Consider the following 20,705-nt stretch of genomic DNA (forward strand, 5'->3'; position numbering starts at 1 on the left):
GTGTGTAGTGTGTACACAGTATGTCCCATGTGCACGCAAGTTTAATTTTATATGAACTGCACAGTTAAGAACAAGAAATAAACATGCCATACACAATATGCTGTTTACTATAAACCAGCCAGTCTATCACCATCAGTGCAGTTGGATTTAAAAGGAGGTAATTCCACCGTTCTCAGGAGTCATTTTAAACATCCTCTTGCTCTGTCATTACATTTTATTGGCAAAGGTTTCCAGCGTGAAATAAATACATAAAACTGAGCGAAGAGGAACTGAATTTTCCTTTTCTCTCTCGTACAAAAACAACCTGAAGCAATCACCTCTGTGTTTTACGTTCGGTTTAGTTTTTTCCAACCTGGAACATACCAGAGGTGCTTCCATTATATATTCCCCGAAGGAATCAGACACAGAGGTACCAGTTCAAGTCTAGCAGACACTTAATAGGGTTATGTGGTTAATTTGGAAACTGTAATGAATCACTCAATAGGCTGCTCATTGACAGGGGTGGTCATCAGGAAAACAGGCAGCCTATCAGTGGCCTAAGCCAGTTGGAGTTCAAATGATGGCAAATATTCTTATAATTGTCCGCAAGACAGTCTGTGCCCTGAATTAAAATACACACCGGGCAGGGTACAACTGAGGACAGAGGAGATGGCGTAGTGATAAATTAATTAAAATGCGCTCAGGAATGCATAAAGTGCCTGAAGTAAAATAAACGGACAACTGTGACACGAGACTGTTGATATGTTGTATTTAGGAACCCATGAGACCTATAAGGATAAGTAACTCTGTAAATAAATAAACAAATAAATAAAAGACAGAGTTGTGGTCAGAGCAAATTTAGTGTAAAGGAAGATATACATCAAATGTGCACATGAGCCTTTTAACAGGAAAGCAACAGAATAAATATACGAAAATAGCACACTACATTATATATACAGAAGTTTATATAAATTATACAATATGCACTACAACATACAGATGCATACGCCTCAAAAACGGTGCCGTACTGACTCTCCAGCTCAGTCGTAGTGCACATAAATGGAAAACTGTCAGTACAGCTAACTATTGAGACAGAGCTGTTTGAAATCGTATGGCTCATCAGGCACAAAGTGAACTAATTTTCAGCCCTGATAATATATTGCATCTTATTTCGGTTGGTTATTATAGTGCCACACATCTCGAAACGCAACTGATTTAATAACCTAATTCAATCTCGGAATGGAATCTTTAAACTATCGGGCTTGATTGGCCATTCTGATACTTTAAAATTAATAAAAAGTAATTTGTTTTTAACTTCACATTTGTGTTGATAACGCCAACATGCTTTCAGTCAGTGTGGACACAGTTACAGCCTCGATGGTGATGCTTAGAAAGATTTACGACAATGGAAGCTGAACTCTGCACCCCTGTTTTACAACGTTAGCCTGAGAATAATAAAGTCATATAAGTCTGACATAACATGTTCGGACAGGAATCAAACCTTAAAATTGTTTTTCTTCTTGCTTAATCTTTAAACCCCACACTGAGCATTGCTGAAGGCCACATTTAGCACCGACAAGATTTTGGGATTCATGGTCACCAGCTCTCTCCGGTGTTTGGAAGGTGAAGGATTTGGTCAAAATAAAATGAACACCTGCCCAATTCTGCCTTTCCTGTGCTGGATTTGCTGCTGCTCTCTTGTGCACTTTTCATAGTTCAATCTTTCATTATTTCTAAACAATCCAAGTAGTCTCTGTGTGCATTTCCTTCCTACATGTCAGAGCACTTTTACATCCTCCTGTAACACACCCTCTTAAATTGTCTGTATGTAGTGTAATTTGCGATGAACCCAGGCCCTCTATAGTTCTCTAGGGAAGTTCCAATCGCATTTCTGGACAGATTTTCTGGGAGGACAGTAATATTTTAAGTATCTGGAACTGAACTACCACAGAGATAAATGATCAGATACCCCACAAACTTGACTATGTGTTTATTTATTTTCTGAAAAAAATCAGAATTTCAAATTCAAGGGAGAAATACATTCAATGAAGTATATAGAAAGCCACGCAAGCAGGTAAAAATCCAAATACATTTTCTCCAAAAACATATCAAGCGATTATCATACATCTTTATTATACAGGTTGTATCTCAAAACTGTAAGACCATGTTAGAGTGTATGTCACATACTCGTAATGCATAATGCCCAAACCGGGTCTAACATCTATACCTTATGCATACAGGTCTGTTAAAATAATAAAAAGGGTTTCACTGTATTTGAATAAATAAGGACAAAACAAAACAAAGAATGCATTCACTTTTTTTTTTTTTTTTCGTCAGTTAAAGACATTTTGAAAGGCAAGCATTTAAACTAACACAAAAAGCAAACCAAGTTCTGAGGTGCGTTGAAGGTGCTCAGGTGACTATCAACACAAGACATCTACACTTCAACTGTCAGCAAAGCAGTTTTAAAGCCATGGCAGCCATTGCATTTGTCTTTGAAATGCAATGAAGCTTTGGCGAGGCCAGTTTTCTTTTTATATTTTTTAATGTATGCATGTATGTATGTATTGCAGCACTGTACGCTTTGCTTTTTGAGTACTAACATACTCAACAGGACCAGCCGAGAAACCCTGGCAAACCCAACCCAACAACTAGAACACAAAGGGGCTGCAACATCATTTCATGGTTAAAGTCACCTCAGTAACTTGCAAACCAGCTCCAATGATGAAGAGACCCTGCCTGCCATCAGTGCTTGTTTTTGTCTTTTTACATGCCCTGCTAACAAATGGAGCCAGAGGTGTGTAAAGTGCAAGTGGCGGTCCTTGTGAAAACCAGCACATCTTGTCAGGGGTGGGGATGGGTTGGCAGCTCAGACTGTTGGTGCAACACGTCAACTGAGCAGGCCTTTAATGAGTCCGGCAGGTGCTGAACCCTGCCTGGCTGAGTTCAGGAGTTCAGAGTCTACACTGAGCAGCAGCGTGAACAGTGTGACTACAAGGTGAGATCAGAAGGGGCTCAATGACAGCCACTCCTCCCTGCGAACCCATACAGCGGACAGGGGGACGGAAGCCCAATCTGTCATTCCAAACAGGGCGGGGAAAACGATAGACCAAAACGCGACGCGGGAGACTGAATCAAAAAGACACGACTCAAATAAAGGACTGGGCTGCGGGGAAAAGATATCATGCATGTTGACATCAGCAAAAGACATGTTTCCATGTTTGGAGGGGTGCAATCGCTTCCTGAAAGCGGGTGAACGTCAGAAACAAAATGCGCATCTTACAACCAAAATGTCAACTGGCCCATCTTGCTCACCACAAACAATATGCAATTTGGTTATTTTTTCTATACACCATTTTTTGTTTTGGAGAACAGATTCACATGGTTTTCTGTTGAATCTGCTAAACGGAGCTGAAACATGCTTGCTGAGGAGGATCCAAACAAATTAGCTCCAAATAAACTGTGGAGGACTCCCGCTATTTGCTGCACTTTGCAAAATATGAGCTCTATAAGTTAGCGTTGTCCTTGAAACTTAAGATCAGGGAATCTTGTCCCTGTGTTACTGTTCATACAGGAATTTTTAAACTGTAGTGAATATAGAATAAAGATTCAAAGAAGATTGTGATAAATAACTCTCCCATTAGCTCAATATCTACCTTTTTTAATTATTCATTTTATTTCCTTATATATTGGAATGAGAGCCACACTACAGGGTGGAAAAGCAGAGGTTTCGGAGTCCCTTACAACAAATACACTGGTATTTTCATTTCCAATTTAGTTACCCGAGAGTGAAGTAACATTCAACATTTTTTTTTGTAGCCCAGCTGCAGGGACTGTCCATTTTAATAACGTTCATTTTTTTTAAGCAGCATTGAGCTACACAGAATAAATTAAAGATATAAAGAAATATCCCTGAACTGAAAGTCTTCCAATCAAAAATATCTGCTAACAATGCACTTCTCAATCGTCCAGGAAAGAGAAATCCTTCCCTATAGTGTAACAGTGAATGTCTTCTCATCACATTGATGCCGGTAACAAGAACAACCCCTTCACAGCACCCCCAACAAGCCACCCAGTTAGCTAAGGCAATAGCTTTCTTTTATGATACAGTGTATTATAGAAAATAAATGCAGTACAGCCATCATGTTCATTTGATGCAAAATAGTGTAAAAGAAGATCACAAAACAAAAACATCACATTGGTTTCAATAACATATCCCCCCACCCCAAACCCAGAATGTCTCCATGAAATATGTGACAATGTAACAAACAAGCTCTCCAGAATTGTCTCGACAATAATACATGCATTTTTTTTCCTCACCTGTTTTGTGATATTTTAAAGTCTAATGTACTGGTGAACATTTGTCAAAGGCTCGTTATATTTATGCCGTTATGTTTCCCATTTCTGCCTCAAATGACTTAAAAGGAACTTATATTTTCCTAACGACTATTTGCCTTCAATGTAAGTTACAAAACATACTGAAGACTACAATGACATGCTGAACGGGCAAGACATTCATTTTCAGGATCGATTTGCCTTATAAAAATGTATCAGACATATATAATGGCATTTTTCAACTACTAATAATGATCATGAGGGGATTAACTCATTGTATAAATAGTTACTAGTTATCCGTTAACACACTTTTCCCTTCTAGATGGTTTGTCTAGAGGCATCGTAAATATTTTTTTATTGCGTGTGCACAAATCTTAGAGTTAAAAATAAAAGATGAAAACTAAATGGAAGAGTCAAATAGGTCAAAAATGGAAAAGAGAACAAAGACGTCACTTGGAGCTCTGTGAAATGAGCACCACCACATTAATAGGATAGGATGAATTTCAAAAAGATTTTATTCAGGACTAATCGCTTTGCCTCATTTCCTGACTCTCCAAATTACTGTCAGCTCTTCAGAAGTCACAAACAAACAGAACAGAAATGTTATTCTCCTTGCTTTGCACATCGCAGTCATCTCCGTTTGCGTTTCGGAAGAATGAACAGTTTTCGGAAGGTGGCGGGAAAGAGCAGAACGAAAATAAACGAAACCGAAACAAATGATTCAGTTAACTTTTCAGAGGTAATTGAAACACACCCAGCGCATTGTACGCAGCTGCTTGTTTGGTAACTGATTACAGACAACAGTTGGGAAGACACACTTTCCTTTGCTTAGCGTGCTCGAATTTAAATGTTATGCATCCTTTGATTTCGACTGCACGAGCACGGGGTGGACTCTATCTGTACAAACAGAAACGAAAGCCTCATGCAATGCGCTTCTCAGAAGAGTAAGAAGGCCAGAGGACTTCCTTTCCTGCTGCTGTGGGGTCGGGGAGCGTGCGGCCATTCGCTCACATACATACACGGACACACGCAAACAACACACGCACACACACAAACACAAACACGCACCCACGCGGCTCAGCCTGAGTCCATGCTGAAAAGCTCGATGCCTTGCGGGGCCCAGTAGAGGCCCACCCCAGAGTTGAAGACCAACGACCAAACGTAGGGTATAAAGAACTCTTCCGGCTGATCCTCCTCCACGTACTTGAATTTGAGTTCCGGAAATTTCTGCACAAGACAAAGAAAGGAAACAAAACAAACAATCAGTGAGTGATGAAGCACGCATCATTGCAGAGCTTTTCAGGAACAGTAAACTGAAATTCTTACGTAAGGAGTTCGTGGTTTGTTCGATATTGTCGGACCGTTTCGCAAATATATCCTCCCATTTGTGTTCATTATTTTAATTGGGTGGGTTAGTGCTTTAGAATGGGACATTAGTTCAAGTAGAAAAAATAGACAATCACAAAAAAACTACTAAAAATAAAATCTATAATCTGAAAACCATGAATTGACAAGAAAAAGCTGCTGCTATAGTTTTTTTGTTGTTTTTTTGTGATTGTCTACTTCTCTACAATGGGATTGACGTAATCCTGCATGGGGCACATCCCGTCTCTTCACAGGGGGAGATAAAGCACAGATATGATGTTTGATCTGACTTTATCTCCACACCTTCCAACATGACTGTATGGCTCCACACTGGATATATTATATCATCCCTGGTGTCTCTCTCTGGTGTGAGTCTTGCCCCACACACATACAAAATCTGAATATCTTTAGGATCATCTTGGATGAGGAGTGTCTTGTTGTTGGTTGTGTCACTAATCTAACAAGCTAATCATCTCCATAAGAACGGCTTCACTTCTGCAGCTGTCTATTTTATATATATTACACATAATTATCCAGAGTATAAAGTAAAACAAATGTATTTCTACCTTGTTGGACAGAATTTTCAATAATACTTAAGGAATCATGTTAAGATCACAGTATATAACACATAAAACACAATACAATGGTCCTTTTACTGCATTGTCATTAGTTAAATGTTTAGTTTTCTTGTCTGATCTTAGGAAAGATGCACTTTGACTGAATTTTACAGGATTTCACTGGCATCACATCATGACCTGTCAACCACCCTAATCTGACATCTACTGTGCCACATTTGTGATGGAGGAAACAGTGCAAACACAATAAAAACAAAACAACAATCTTTTAAAATTGCTAGACAATCTAGTGGTATCTGCATCTTAATATTCTGCATTAATTAATTTTGCTCCGCTCTCACAAGAAACTGCTCTGGGACACAGGAAGGAAAGGAAAAGGCTTTTACCACGCAAAAGCAAATGCTCGAATGTTCTTTACTTAGAGAGGAACGAGACGGCTGTCTGAGAGCTGCCTCCAATATGTCACCATGCTGGCACTGTCTCGCAGGACAGACATACTTCAATGATTACTGGAGGAGATAAAACACAACCCTGTCTATTATTTATCAGAGTGGCTACAGCCAGCAATATCCTGCTACAGCCCGGCAGGATCAGAACAACAAGGCTAGAGATGTGAAGTCTTTCTCCGTCCATGAATAATGGAGCAATATCTTATCATATTTCCACAGTTCAGGGTCAGGTGTTTGCTTTTGTTGGGCCAACAGACCCACATCCACCTGATCTGGTTTCACAACTTTCATTAATCGCAGCGAACATTTCAGTCGGGTTTGAAATGGACTTCACATCACATTCCTTTTAATTAGACAGAAATGTATTTGTACATGAAACACTGAACTGCTACAAGAAGAAAATCACTGAAACACACATATGCATATACATATTATAAGTAGATAGTCTTTGGAGTGAAGAACATTCCATTGCTGGGGTCACGGAGAAGTCACAGAAACCCAAGATGAGATTTTTGTCCCCCTTGTAGCTCACCTATTTATGTCAGGTGAACAAGAAACACAATCAAAACAGGACTTGAGCTCAATCGAGTGGAATATAAATGGATTTGTAAGTTTCTGTTCTGACTTCAGCACCACAACAAATCTCTCCCCAGTCCCTACACCTGTCATCGGCCTCTTACAAAGGAAGTGACCCACTGTCAAAAGAATGGCACTTCTACAGCTTTGCCCTAAGTGACCTAAAAATAATCCAGTCCAACAGATGTTTTAGAAAGCAAACCACACCTGTAGTTTAATTGCATGAAACCAAGTCATGTTTTACTGTCCTAAACCACAGTCAACAGTGCTAGGCAACATACATAAGACAAGGCTTCTGATTTGTACCATGTATGTATGTATGTATGTATGTATGTATGTGTATATGTATGAACACACACACACACACATGCATGCATAAATGCAGTGCAGTTCAAATCTAAACCCTTTTCTCATGTATAAGCCCCGTGCTGCTGAGGATCTCTTTCACATGTGAATTCCTACCACTTCAACTTATTGGCATACACCGAGCACAGACAAAGCACTTCATTTTTATGTTTTTATTTGATCTACACCTCCTCCAGCAGCCAGGTGCAAACAAGAGCAAAACCATAGCCAACCTATACAGCCAACCTATTACTCACAGTTGCTCCCCAGAGGTCTGTGCCCGTGACTTGCCCTACAATTACACATGGTGGGCCTCAGTCCAAGGCAGCCCTACGCAGACGAGCAGACTAACTGTGCGCAGCTTCCCAGAGGAATGCTTTATGTGCAAAGAGCTTGGCCTGATAGTTACTCTCAGGACTCGTCGTTTTTACTCTGCCTTTAAAGGAAGTTTGCTCAGACAGACAGGGTGGAATGCTTGCCGAAGATAAAAACAAAAAAAACAGAAGAAATGCTGCCAGTAACAGATAGCATCTCCCTCGCAAGCCCTGTCTACATGGAAATTAAGTGTTTTTCAAACCGCTCTGAGGTCTGTCCCCTGCTTAGCAAGATACACTGATTGATACATATATACATATAATAACGACCGTCCGTTAGGCAGTACTTAACAAAACACAATCACAAGAAACACGCAAGGTCCCTGTGAACAGATACCTTGATTGGACAAATTATACATCACAATGGCTGGCAAGTCCGGTGCAGAACAGCAGAGAATGACTGTGGGTGGGGGTGTACTACACGTCAATGAACAGCAAATAAGTAAATAAACATCGACTAACTCTGCTTGACATTCGTCCGATTTTACCTTGGAAGACTTGTTTGCTGCACCAGAGCATTTTTACCCATTTTGGGACTGTTCAGGACAGGGTTACACTCTAATATAATAAGATTAACGACAGTTCAGAGAAAAAGGTTATTCAGATTTCGAAAGAGGAAACCATTGTCTGAGAGATGACCACATATTTATGAAGCGAACACAAACACTGAGTTTATCAAGCAACACAGCAAAGCAATCCCAGCTGTACTGCGTTTCTAGAAAAAGGACATGGTCTTGGGCTACGGTTAAGCCTGTGATAGGACTTCTGTTACTGACATCTTTTTCTTTTCACCCCCTCTCCTTTTTTTGTGGCAAATTAACAAAGCGGAAGGACAAAATATCCCTGCAGCAGTGTTTGTCATGAAGTTAGTCTTGCACACGTTATCTTTTCCTTTTCCCTCAACAGACATTAAAAAAAACAAACAAAAAGAAACATAACAAAAAAAAGCACTAACAATAACACTAGGCAGAGCAACAGAGACAGACATACTGTCCCCAACCATTAACTGTGAGATCAGATGATCGGCCAGCCAATGTTATCAGCTCGAAGTTTGGACACACTGACTAGAAACACTGGCTCCTTGGAAAGGATGCTGGAGCCCTGTGATCTTTGTGTATTGTGATGCGACCCCATACCCAGCCCTGCCTGCATCTCAATCTCTATTACCCAGAGCACACAAAGCACCGAGTCTTTCCTGTCTCAAGACTGACTGTGCCTAACAGTCACTTAATCTCTGCCCCGACCGTGCCCTGTATGCATTTCGTAAAAGGAGGGAAATACAAGAGTGCTGGCCTTCATTAGTCTTTGATAAGTATCTCAGATATCTAGGAGGGTCTCTTTGAGGATGTTTTCCTTTTGGTCATGATTTAAAAGACATAAAGGAAGTCCGAATATTGTCCTGTGAAGCATCAAAATAAACAAAGAATGATGCCATGTCCTCAATCACCCTCTGGTTAGTGAATTACAGCCCTCATTTCAGTCTAGACTTCATGTTTTAGATGATTGAAGAAGCTTGCAACAGACCCAATCCCGAGTCTGTATATGTATCTCACAGTTATACAGTGAATCTGTTAATTGATTAAGGAATTAATTATGTCACTTAGGTGTTGACTTCTGTGGAAGGCAGTTTTATGTTTGCTGTAGGGGAGTTCTTATCCATTTCTCAAAGGTGATATTCCCACAGCGACAATCCCCTGCTTACCTATCAGCTATAAAACGCACTGGTTTGAAAGCTCCTCTGAATGCACTGCCTAGTATGTCTCAAGAATATATGGTTTCTGTTTTAAAAGTGTACTTCGAGTGTATTATAAGACTACACAACCGCCCAAGGCAAAGTTCTGAAAGACTTTTCCTTCACCTTGGTTCTGTCCACTGTGGGATGACATTTGTTGTCCATTCCCCTGCCTCCAGGTGTGTATGTGTGTGTATGTGTGTGTGTGTGTGTGTGTGTGTGTGTGTGTGTGTACTTGGTGTTCATACAAAGAGGGGCAACGTCAACGCTAGGCAGGTACTTGTATGTAAATCCATATAGCATATATATCCTTAGCAGCAGAACAGCAATAGTAGTATAGTAGTAGTAGTAATAGTAATACAGTAGTAGAAGTTTGAAGCCCAGAGTATCCCAGTGACAGAGTTCAGACTAGTCTGACAAAAACTAAATTTGAAAATGCACAGAAATGCAGGGCTTTTCAACTTTTTGTTTTGACTCTTCAGGTCTACAGGATGAAATAAATCCTGAATGAAAAATGAAAAGCTCAGAGAGTAAGAAAATCAATCCTATCTGCTTAATTATTCTTGTAGCAGTAAATACATAACGATGTATGAATGTAAGTATATATGTAAATAAATACAAACAATAATAACAATTGAAAGTATATAAAAATGATATAAAAGTATGTAAAACACATAAAATAATTGCTGGGCAGAATCAATGTTGAATGTGTTGATTTGTTTACTGTACTTTCCTAATCAATGCATTGCAGTTTTGTTGTATCCCCCTGCTTCGACTTTCCCCTCTGTTTATGTCCAGAGGTAGATTTGAAAAGTAACTGAATTCTGCAAATAAAATAAATGAAAAATGTACCACTGGTGAAGAAACATTACAAATGATTTCAGAGAATTTGGGTTGAGAAGGGATATGTACGTGTGTGTGTGTGTGTGTGTGTGTGTGTGTGTGTGAGAGAGAGTTTGCAGGGGCAGGAGGGTGAGGTGGTTGAACTGTTCAGGCCCCAGTCTTTAGCAAAGCCCCTCATTTAAGGAGCCAGTCTGTCTATTGCTTATCACTACAGAGCAAGGCAGCACAGGGCAAACAACAAATTTGCTGAGCCTGATAGCGGGCGTAACAACACAGCCCTGTCTCTGTTGATATTCAAATTGGAAAAAAATAAAAGCCTGGAGCTGGCGGCGCAGCCGGCTGGACTGGGGTGGTGCCATTGTCTGCAGGCCTCGCTAGGGGAAAACTCACTAACAAAATAGGGGCAGTCTGGACATCACGGACAAAAACAATGCCTGCCTGAACAGAGGCCTGTCCAAGCACTGTAACCTCTTGTGTATTTATATTATATTACCAGATAAGCTTGAGACATCTATTTAAATTATAAAACATTTTTTGCTTTATTTTATTACCCCAGGGTTCATAAAAAAATACACAGATAAATAATATAAAAAAAGATCATTATTAATATGATTATTATTAACATGCAACGCTACAAATGTCAAAGTACGACACTAACTTAATTTGTATATTTATGTCTGTGGACAATGTTTTCAATGTTTGGTTTTGTGTAACCAAATGAATGGTTTATGTTATGAAATTTGATAAGGTAATACCTTTTTCTTTACATTTAAAACACTGTTTCTTATTCCACATGTAGGTCTTTAACTGCATTTAAACTTTAATAGAATAACTTGCTACCCGTATTTAACCGAATCATAGCAAAGAAAAGCACAGGAGGTGGGCCAGAGAGACTCTAAAGGGATTAACCTGAATTAGCTTTTAACCAGTCTAATACACCCATTTTCCCAGCTGTGTTTTTTTTTTCTTCTTCCATTAATCAGCAATTCAACGAAAGACAGGGAATGTAGCTCTGGTTCTTACATGTGAAATCTACCTAAGAGGCCAGATTTAATCCGTATGCCTAGTATTAGAAAATAATATGCACGTTAGTCTTTATTAAAGCAGTTTTTCAGTCCACGTTCGATTAGAACAAAACTAAGATTGACTTTATGTGGTTCATGGCCACTGGAGTCTCACAATATTCCTTATTTTCAATGGCAGGGAGGTTTTAGTACTGTCTAAGGATTATACACACGTAGGACAGTTCAGCCACAGATTTCAGATTTTTATGTGCGTCTAGGATTAAAAAAAGATTAAAAGAAACAACAACAGCAACAGACAGATACACAAAGATAGCAATCCTCATTGAAAACTGTGGACTGCTGTCTGTTCGGTCCCTTTCATGTTATACCAAATCCCAGAGCATCAAACAGTTCATCAGCCGCAACAACAAAGAGCTGCGTTACGAGTACAAAGAAACCAGTTTTCACCTAGCCTCTGATCTTGGCTCTCCCTTAATGAGTGACACCAACGCACGTCTTTAACTCTATTCTCTGTCCAAAATATACTTGGGTGTCACGTGTGTCTGCGTGGCTGTCAGGGACTCGTGCAAAACTACCTTCAGAGTGCGTGCTAACTTACGAGGTGGTTCACGCAATACCTGCTTCTTTTATTAGGCCGTCCTGGACTGCAGTAAGCAGATTACCCCAGGGTGTCTCAACACAACGCCATTTACATATCAAGGACAAACAGTGTTCAGTGCACACATTAACATGTCTACTAACGTTTTAAGATTGATTCGGCATTTAACAATGAATTACAAATAACCTTATTGCATCTGTCAGGTCATGTATTTGGATTTATAATTAGTTATCTTCTATGCCAAATATTTTGAAAGTAAGTCTGCTTGTTTCCACCCATGCTCCAGTGCACACAAATAAACAAATCACACTGTAACCTGAAGCTATTTTGTTCCAAACAAACTAATAAACATACCACAATATATTACAGTTTTATTTCTAGCCGATGCACGGAGATTCATCAGATGTCGAACATGGAAATACATTCATGTTTGTGGCTGGAACTTGGAAAAGGGCCTCCAAGCAAAACATTTACTACTTTGCATTTATTATTAATATCAGCCACATGACAGAGTGAAATCGAAGGGGGTTCATTTAATTTTATTTAAGCAGATTAAAGTGCATGTTTCGCAATTAAGAAGAAAAGTAAAAACTGCAACAGACAAATTAAGCAAACTCAAAGAATGACCCACTTTTTCACAGCCAATACATTTGTCCGCACAGCATCATTATCTGAATATGGCTCATTCACATTGGAGGCAATATGCCACAAAAACATTAAAATAAATCATTTTTGGTCAGCTTTTCTTTAATCTACATGGCACTGAGCTGAGCCTGAAACTAAATGATTTATTGTTATTATTATTATTATTATTATTATTATTATTACTACATTTCTTAGCAGATGCCCTTGCCCAGGACAACTTATGATTGTTAAAGTCTCACTTTTTACTTATTTTTTTCATACAATTACCCATTTACGCAGCAATTTACCGGAGCAATGTAGGTACAGTGCCTTGCTCAAGGGTACAACAGCAATGTCCCCCACCTGGGACTGAACCCACGACAACCTGCTCCAGGGTCCAGAGAAAACGTCGCCTTTTATGTTTATGTTGCTAGACTTTCAAAGACAAACGTAGACTGGAGACCACTTATACTGCAGGAGATGATTATAAATAATATAATGCACACATACACACACCCATACATACATAAATTACCTGTGGGAGGCCGAATGCTTAATGCACAAAACAGGGATGTGTGCCAACAGCAGAAAACCAGGTAGAAGAAAAGCATGTTTTACTGAAACATTACATCTGCTTTATGAAGAAAGAATAAAAATATATATACATCAGAAGAGCGGGTCTTAAGAGTGGTTTTGTGTATCAATGGATGTGTCAGACATTGATTTCCATTAGCTCTCTACCTCAAGGTGCAGATGCACAAGATGGGGGAGTACAACCAGTCCAGGGGGATCTATGGTAATGTAGTGCTTTTCACCCCCATTTCCTTGATCCAGGGAGTGATTTAAACCCACCCAAGAATCACCTGTTCCTCTGAAAAAGCACTGCTGCCATCTACAAATTGGAATTACACACACATTTGTAGGTTTGTAAATATGGCCATGCTTTTCATACATGAGGGAGCCATAAGTTCTAAGGAAGATGTTTTCACCTTTAGTTACCCTCCAAACCTCATTCTTAAGCATAGATTGCAGAAACAATATGTCGCAGGGCTATTTACCTAATTTCCCGATCCATAATGACTAATTTAGTTTTGTAATATGTAACCACAAGGACTATGTTTTGTGAATTTGTTTGAGGATGTTTCTAATCTGTCTACCTGCATTTAAAGCTGTAATCAATATTGCTAACCTTGCATATTCTTAATTAAAGCACAGTCATCTGTCAGCTGAGACGCAGGTGCATTTCTGCTGTGGAGGCTTCTAGCATGTTTCTGACCTTTTTGTTTTTTGCCTTCTTGGACGAGACATACACACAAACATAAATTATATATAGTCTTGGAGATGCCCCATTTGAACTAATTAAGAATAAAACAAGAACAAAGTAATAATTGTGACAGATTAATTAAGCAATTGTATGAGTGACCCAGTTTGAAACAGCCAACAGACTTGTTGTCAGCCCAGTGAGCAACTGTCTGTACATGGGTTTAGTCACAGCAATTGGCAACAAATCGAAATTATCCTCTATATACCAATAGGTTAAAAGGCAGATTTGGATTGTAAATTGTCAAAGACAGCTTAATGTGCAAGTTCAATTTCTCCTGATCAGTAACACCCCTTCTATCAGTAAACTTTGTGTTCATAAAATAGAGAACTTGAAATGAAAAAAAAAAAAAATAGATTAAATGTATTTGTTCCTAATATCTTCTATAACAGGGTGGGAAAAGATGCATTTGCAAAACAGTTTGTGAGCTCTAGTAATAGGAGATAAGTTTTTGTGCTTAGTGACAAAGCACAAACATTGGTTTTGACCATAGTTGTGCATAGGTCAATTTTAGTCCCATTACAGAAAACAGGCTATAAAAGATTGAACAAAATTATTCTCTCAATAAAATCATATTTTTTTGTTGCAGGAAACACCAATGTGTCTACAGTGAAACAGCGGAACTGAGAGCCATCATATTTGAGAGCGTGTAACAGTCAGGAAACATGGTCATATAACGGACTGTTAAAAAAATCTGTTTGCTTTAGGAAATCAATGTGTTTGGCTGCAGTAAGATGACTTTCACTCACATCAGGAAATGCTTAAATCAGATAGAAATGATAATACAAGTAAATCAATATATAGGGATTAATTGATAACAGATTGCAAATCCTGTACTGATACTAATTGACTGGAATGCAGCCCTTGGTTTTTCTTTCTCACTCACAATGAGTGAAACCAGTCCATCCTTTCTGTGGTTTAAACCCAACCAGAGGAATGTAAGTATTTTAATTTGTGGTAGCTAAAAAAATCAGATTTTTCATGAAAGAACTATACACATACCTCGGGAAAAATAAATCCCTGTAGAATACAAGACAGCAATGTAACAAAATCGGAATAGGAACTTTGCCAAGTAGTAATTTTCACAAAACATTACAAATACATATTTAAGCCAAATAAAAAATAAGCTACTTCTGGAAGCACCATCCATTAGCTGCCAGTTGCATTTATTCTATATTTAAAAATCTAATGAAGTTTGCAGTGTAAGATAACACAGCATTTTTTGCTATTTTGTCAATCAACTTCATCAATTAAACATGTCAGAAACGTGACTCAAACATTCGACACAGAAATGATTTGGAAGCAATGTGTGCATCACACACTAGCGAACATCTGTGGCCTGCAGTCCTCTCTGACATTCCTGCAATTCCTCACCTTGAGCCGGTCTTTGGGAAGCGCCACTGCCCCCTGTTTGATGACCTCCTGCACGCGCTCCACTGACAGGTCCGACCCCGCCTGCTCCAGACGGCCGCTAAAGAACCCGATCACCTGCCGGAAAAAGAGATGGAGGGTTTTGGAATCGTCTATTGGAAATAGATATTTTTTTCTTTCGTATTCAACACTTTCTGAAACACATGCTGTCAAGCCATCCATTATTTTTACACTGTCAGTACGCAGTGCAAAAAAGAGACCTATGTCATCATGGGAAATACTAATGCAGGTCTGACTGATAAAGAGTGCAGGCTCACAGGTGCCTGGTCAGTCACATTCTGGGCTTATTTTATTATTATTATTATTCAAATTCTTAGCAGACACCCTTATCCAGGGTGACTTTTCCAGGGTAACAATTGATACAAGATATCATATTATTTTGTACATTTTCCAATTTATACAATCTAGGACCTTGCTCAAGGGTACAACAACAGTACCACAGCCTGGGACAGAACCCACAATCCTGTGCTCTACAGTCCAGAGCCCTAACCACTACTCCACAGTGCATCTAGAGCATCTTCTATGAAATACATTGTGTCCGTCTCTCTTGCTTCTGTTGTCCCAAACATTTTGCTAATAAAGTGTTTGTCTGTGTGTGTGTGTGTACATACAGCTTGTTCTTGTTTCAATAATACAAATGCACTGAGACTGCTCTTGCGAAATCTGGTTATTTCGCTTTGTCAATTATCCTGAAATGGAGTGGAGTTAAGCCTACATGAGCTTTGAAATGCAAGCGGTGAAGAAAAAAAAAAAAAAAAAAAAAATACAAAGCTGTAAGGCAGAGAAACTATGAAATGCATTTTCACCTCCCTAGCGAAATAATACCAGCTGAAGACATGTAAAATTCATGACTTGTTCTCCACCATGCGGATTTAGGTCTAAACAGAAACATATGGGGAAATTTAATGACAGGATTTTATGCTGCTTCTTAAAATGCAGGGGAGAAACTGAAAATAAACTCGTATCAAAAACTCCCAGGACACAGTTTGCAGTGGTAGCCTCCCAAGGTGCTGAGAGAGAATGCAATTTCAACATATTATTATATGTAAAATACATACTGGTAGATCATACAATTTCAGTGTATATACAGAATATATATAGCCATTAATGGTTTGTTTTTTATTTATTTATAATAGAAACAAATATTTACAAGAATTCAGGCTACTAGACCAACCTTTTCACACTAAAATCAGAAAAATGACCAGGTCTGGGAAAGAAGGCAATGGGTTCATCACTCTGGTTACCGATAGTGATATTGTAAATCTTGCTTTACCGGTGACATTTAGCTCATATACAATAATATGACCTAATGCGAAAATGGAAGATTGGTGGTTGTGGTTAAATGTTGTTTGTATTAGTGTTAGTGAATCCAAGGATGGTATTTTTGATAATCAGCTAACCTTTCATTAACCATATCAATGTCTGATTTAAGGCACTGATTATTTTTCTTAGCAAGCTTCTAATGACTAGCCATTGGTTCTTTACTGTGTGTCTTTACGCTGCCGAAAAGGCTTTTAAGGTGTACACAGTTTTAGTAGAACACACACCATTTACAACACAGGGGGCTACCAAGTGGTTCACCTTGTAAAAGCCTGCGTTCGAAGGCCTGGGGACTGCGGGTTCAACTTCAAACAATGCCACTAGCAAACTGTGACTGCAAGTTCCTGGGGGAGGCAGGACTGGCTGTGTTGTGCTTGGATGGGCTGAAATTGGCTCACTGTGCGTGAGCTATCTCTGCCTCGAGTGAGGCGCCGAGAAACTTGCAGTGTTATCAGAGAGAGTGGTATCAGTCTGCTGTCCAGCACAATAGCTCTGCTGTTTCCACAGTGGCTTCAGAGTGAAAAACAACACTCATGCCCAGAAAATGCATGTTTCAGTACAAAAAGGGAGAGTTAAAAAAACAAAAACAAAAAAAAACTTTAAGCTACAGTTCACTTATGTACTAAGTTCCAAATGTCAGCATGTTTTCTAGTAAGCTTCGTATAACAGTTGTTCAAACAAACAGATCCCAGATGCAGCCAACACTCGAGGTTGATGGGAGTAATTCTGTCTCTGTCCTGTGATCCTTGTATTGGGACACCGAAGATACCAAATTGAGCAGGCATTTCGATGATTTCCACTGGGGGCTAATTTGAGCCCAGCAAACAAACTTTGTCTGAGACCACAGGAGAATTTAACCAAAGACTATCAGGATTGAAACATTTGAAAAGCTAGCTGTATCTCCCAAAAGACAAAGGCTGAACAATAGTGAAACAAACCAGTTTTTCTTCCCCTACCAGACTTCATTATGCTAGCTTTCTAAAGTTCCCTTTTCATGAATAAGGGCTTGAAGCTACGGATTAATTTTACAGAGAAATCAATTTCACACGAGTCATTCCCAAAAACAGATCTATTTTCTGAGAGTGAAGAAAAACTCAGACTGGATGCATACTGCACAGTACAATAGTTTTCAGTTTTTACCAATTCCATGACCTAAGAACAATGCCTCCCGAATAGTTTTTAAAAGAGGAAGGCAGGGTAAGGAAATCTGAATCTCTCTCTTAAGATGAGAAGTTTGGTAGGGAATTAAACATCGCTGCCCCACTCTGTGTTACCTACCATGTCAAGATTCTGCATGATGTCTTGGAAGGAGGGGTGAGTCCTGAACTGCTCAAACAGCTCCCTCTTGTACAGCAATGCATACACCAGGTTGGGATTGTGGTGCAAGGAGTTGGCCAGGCAGGAGTTGATGATTTCCAGCATCATGCGTATCACCTCCTCAATCACATTCAGGTCCTGTGCCTGAGGGGTAGACAAGAAAGAGACCATGAGACACTGCAGGGAGGTGGGTCTTTATCGCCGACTGGAATCGTGAAAAGCCCTCACACACACAGACACTCAACACAGCAAATTCAATGGTTTATTTTAAAGCTTGACTTCATGGAAATGGTCATGAGAAAAAAAAAAAGTTAGGGCAAACTGTCAAAAAGAACAGACTTTTACGACACCAAAAAAACTTTTTACTTTTTAGGCCTAAACCTAAACATGGCAAATTTCCATTTGTGTTACTAATTATTATTTGAATTCCCATTTCTTACTATATTTTTACTTTAATTGCCGATTTGTATCCATACATGGGAGTTTTTGCAAATGTTTCGAGTCTACAATATTGTGTCCCTGGAAACCTTATATCATCTTAAAAAACACACCACATAACATCCTTATAATAAAAAATGTATATGAAAAAGTGGGGAAGAGGGGGAAACATCTCAAGTAAGGTGGGTTTTAATCTGTCAGCACTTAGCTTGTAAACAATAATCGTTCTCAGTGCTGTATGGCTGAAGATTGTAGAGCACAGGAATTTCTTGCTTTCCATTTAGTGACAAAATCACACAATTATAATGCCTGTATATTCCACAGCCCGGACACCACACACACAACTATCAGAGCTGGGCATATTCACTGAGGTGTCCTGCCACTCCTAGTGTCCTAGGATGCACTGGATGGACTACGCTCAGCCATCGTCGCAAGATAGCACTATCCCAAGAAGGAAACTTCAGAATGCTGTCAGAGCAGATAAAGCTTTTTTTTTTGGTTTAACTGAAGATACTCTTCTCTCCGTATCCGTCTCAGACGACATACCCTTGAGCCAAAGGCGTCAGGAGGGATACAGTGAGAGTCATAAACACTCAGTAGTAAACATTTGTATCAGTGCAGTATTCGTCCTCTCTTTTTTTATATGTAGATAATCCTTTTGAGAAAAGCCATACACTGTGATCACCTGATTTTGTTGCTAGGATCTCTGGGACACGCTGGCATCAATACATGATGGTTGAATGTCCAGTGGAATAAATAAAAAGTGCAAAATACAGTAACAGAGGGAGATTACATGAAAGAATGATCAAACTTGTGCAGTCATGTTGACACCAATCCATTTAGCGCATCACCTTAGCAATGGTAAGATGATACGGCCCAGTGCCTTCTTGGAGAAGTATTTATCCGTTGTCTCAATCTACTGTCACAGAAAGGCTTAAGTACTGCTTCATAATGCTAATCGCTCAAAAGACACCTGAATAGACTGTCCTTCTGGTGCTGGTGGCAGTGAGTCCAGTAAAATGGTAAGCGGCCATGTGGGATCAGTAGACAGAAATGCCTTTAAAATGGCAAGATAACTCTAAGCTTCTTCTTGATCAAAAGACAAGAGTAAAACAGAAACTATATAAAGCAGGAGAAGAAAAAAAACTGTAGTGTTTGAAACAATAGACTATTCACAGAGATCCTGCTTTACTCTGAAGAAGCAGCGACAATAAAACATAATAATACAGAGAAGTTGAGAAAGCATATCAATAGAAATAAGATAAACTGGAAATTAAGGTTCTTTATCAAACTGTCTCCATCGCAACCCACCAACCTGTCCACACTGAACCAAAACTTTGACTTTTGTCAATTCCTTTATTTTTGAAAAAGTACAAAGAAACTGGCACTGACAAGACAATTGTCAGACCACACGCAATCTGTTCGCTATCTGTGTGAAAAGCAGAAGTATCTTGTGCTGATAAAAATCTGAATCCAGTTATGAATGGTCTAATAGACTATACAAATAAAAGGAGGGGGGGAGATTCCATAAACTAACTCAAAAGTTTCCTCTACTGTTAGTTCCCCGAAAAAAAACAAAAAAACAAACAAACAAAGAAAACAGGAATTTTCTAATGCTGGAGGCTTGATTTCCACTATACCACTGAATTAAGGAGACAGTTAAAAATAACACATGCTTTCTTCTTTTCTGACCTTCAGCCAGACCAGCAGAGGAAGCCGGGGGCACATGAATGTCCATCACTGAGCGTGCTTGGCATGTTTGTCATATTGGGCTAGCGGGGATAAAGGCTGTAAAATAGCAGTGGAGATCTTATCAGCTGCAATAGACTTTCTGGAGTCGTTCATGTTAGATGAGAAAACGCTTTGTAAATCGCTGCATGCAAAACAGATGCACATGACACCGCTTTCTGCGAGAGCCGAAGACAGGCTGGGAATTCCACTGCCAGGGATGAAGGAGATTGAGGCGTTCGTATGGGGTGAACCCCCAGCTGAATGCAGATTCGGAGCAGCGCAGGGGCACAGAGAGGTCAATCACTGACCTTTTCAAAGCCTTCTGCA

General features: G+C 39.3%; 1 protein-coding gene across 2 annotated transcripts in view; it reads right to left on the reverse strand.

Annotated features, from left to right (window-relative positions):
- Positions 1–1,954: 1,954 nt before the first annotated feature.
- Positions 1,955–20,705, reverse strand: part of dym (dymeclin) — a 120,726-nt gene continuing 101,975 nt past the window's right edge. For both annotated transcript variants that reach the window (XM_066710532.1, XM_066710531.1), the window contains exons 15-17: positions 18,171–18,353; positions 15,516–15,629; positions 1,955–5,541 (exon numbers count right to left, since the gene is read on the reverse strand). In XM_066710532.1, coding sequence (XP_066566629.1) covers positions 5,392–5,541; positions 15,516–15,629; positions 18,171–18,353 — 447 coding nt within the window. In that variant the 3' untranslated portion in view covers positions 1,955–5,391. The remainder of the gene's footprint in view (positions 5,542–15,515; positions 15,630–18,170; positions 18,354–20,705) is intronic.

Source organism: Amia ocellicauda, chromosome 8 (genome assembly GCF_036373705.1).
Source record: "Amia ocellicauda isolate fAmiCal2 chromosome 8, fAmiCal2.hap1, whole genome shotgun sequence".
Lineage (NCBI taxonomy): Eukaryota > Metazoa > Chordata > Actinopteri > Amiiformes > Amiidae > Amia > Amia ocellicauda.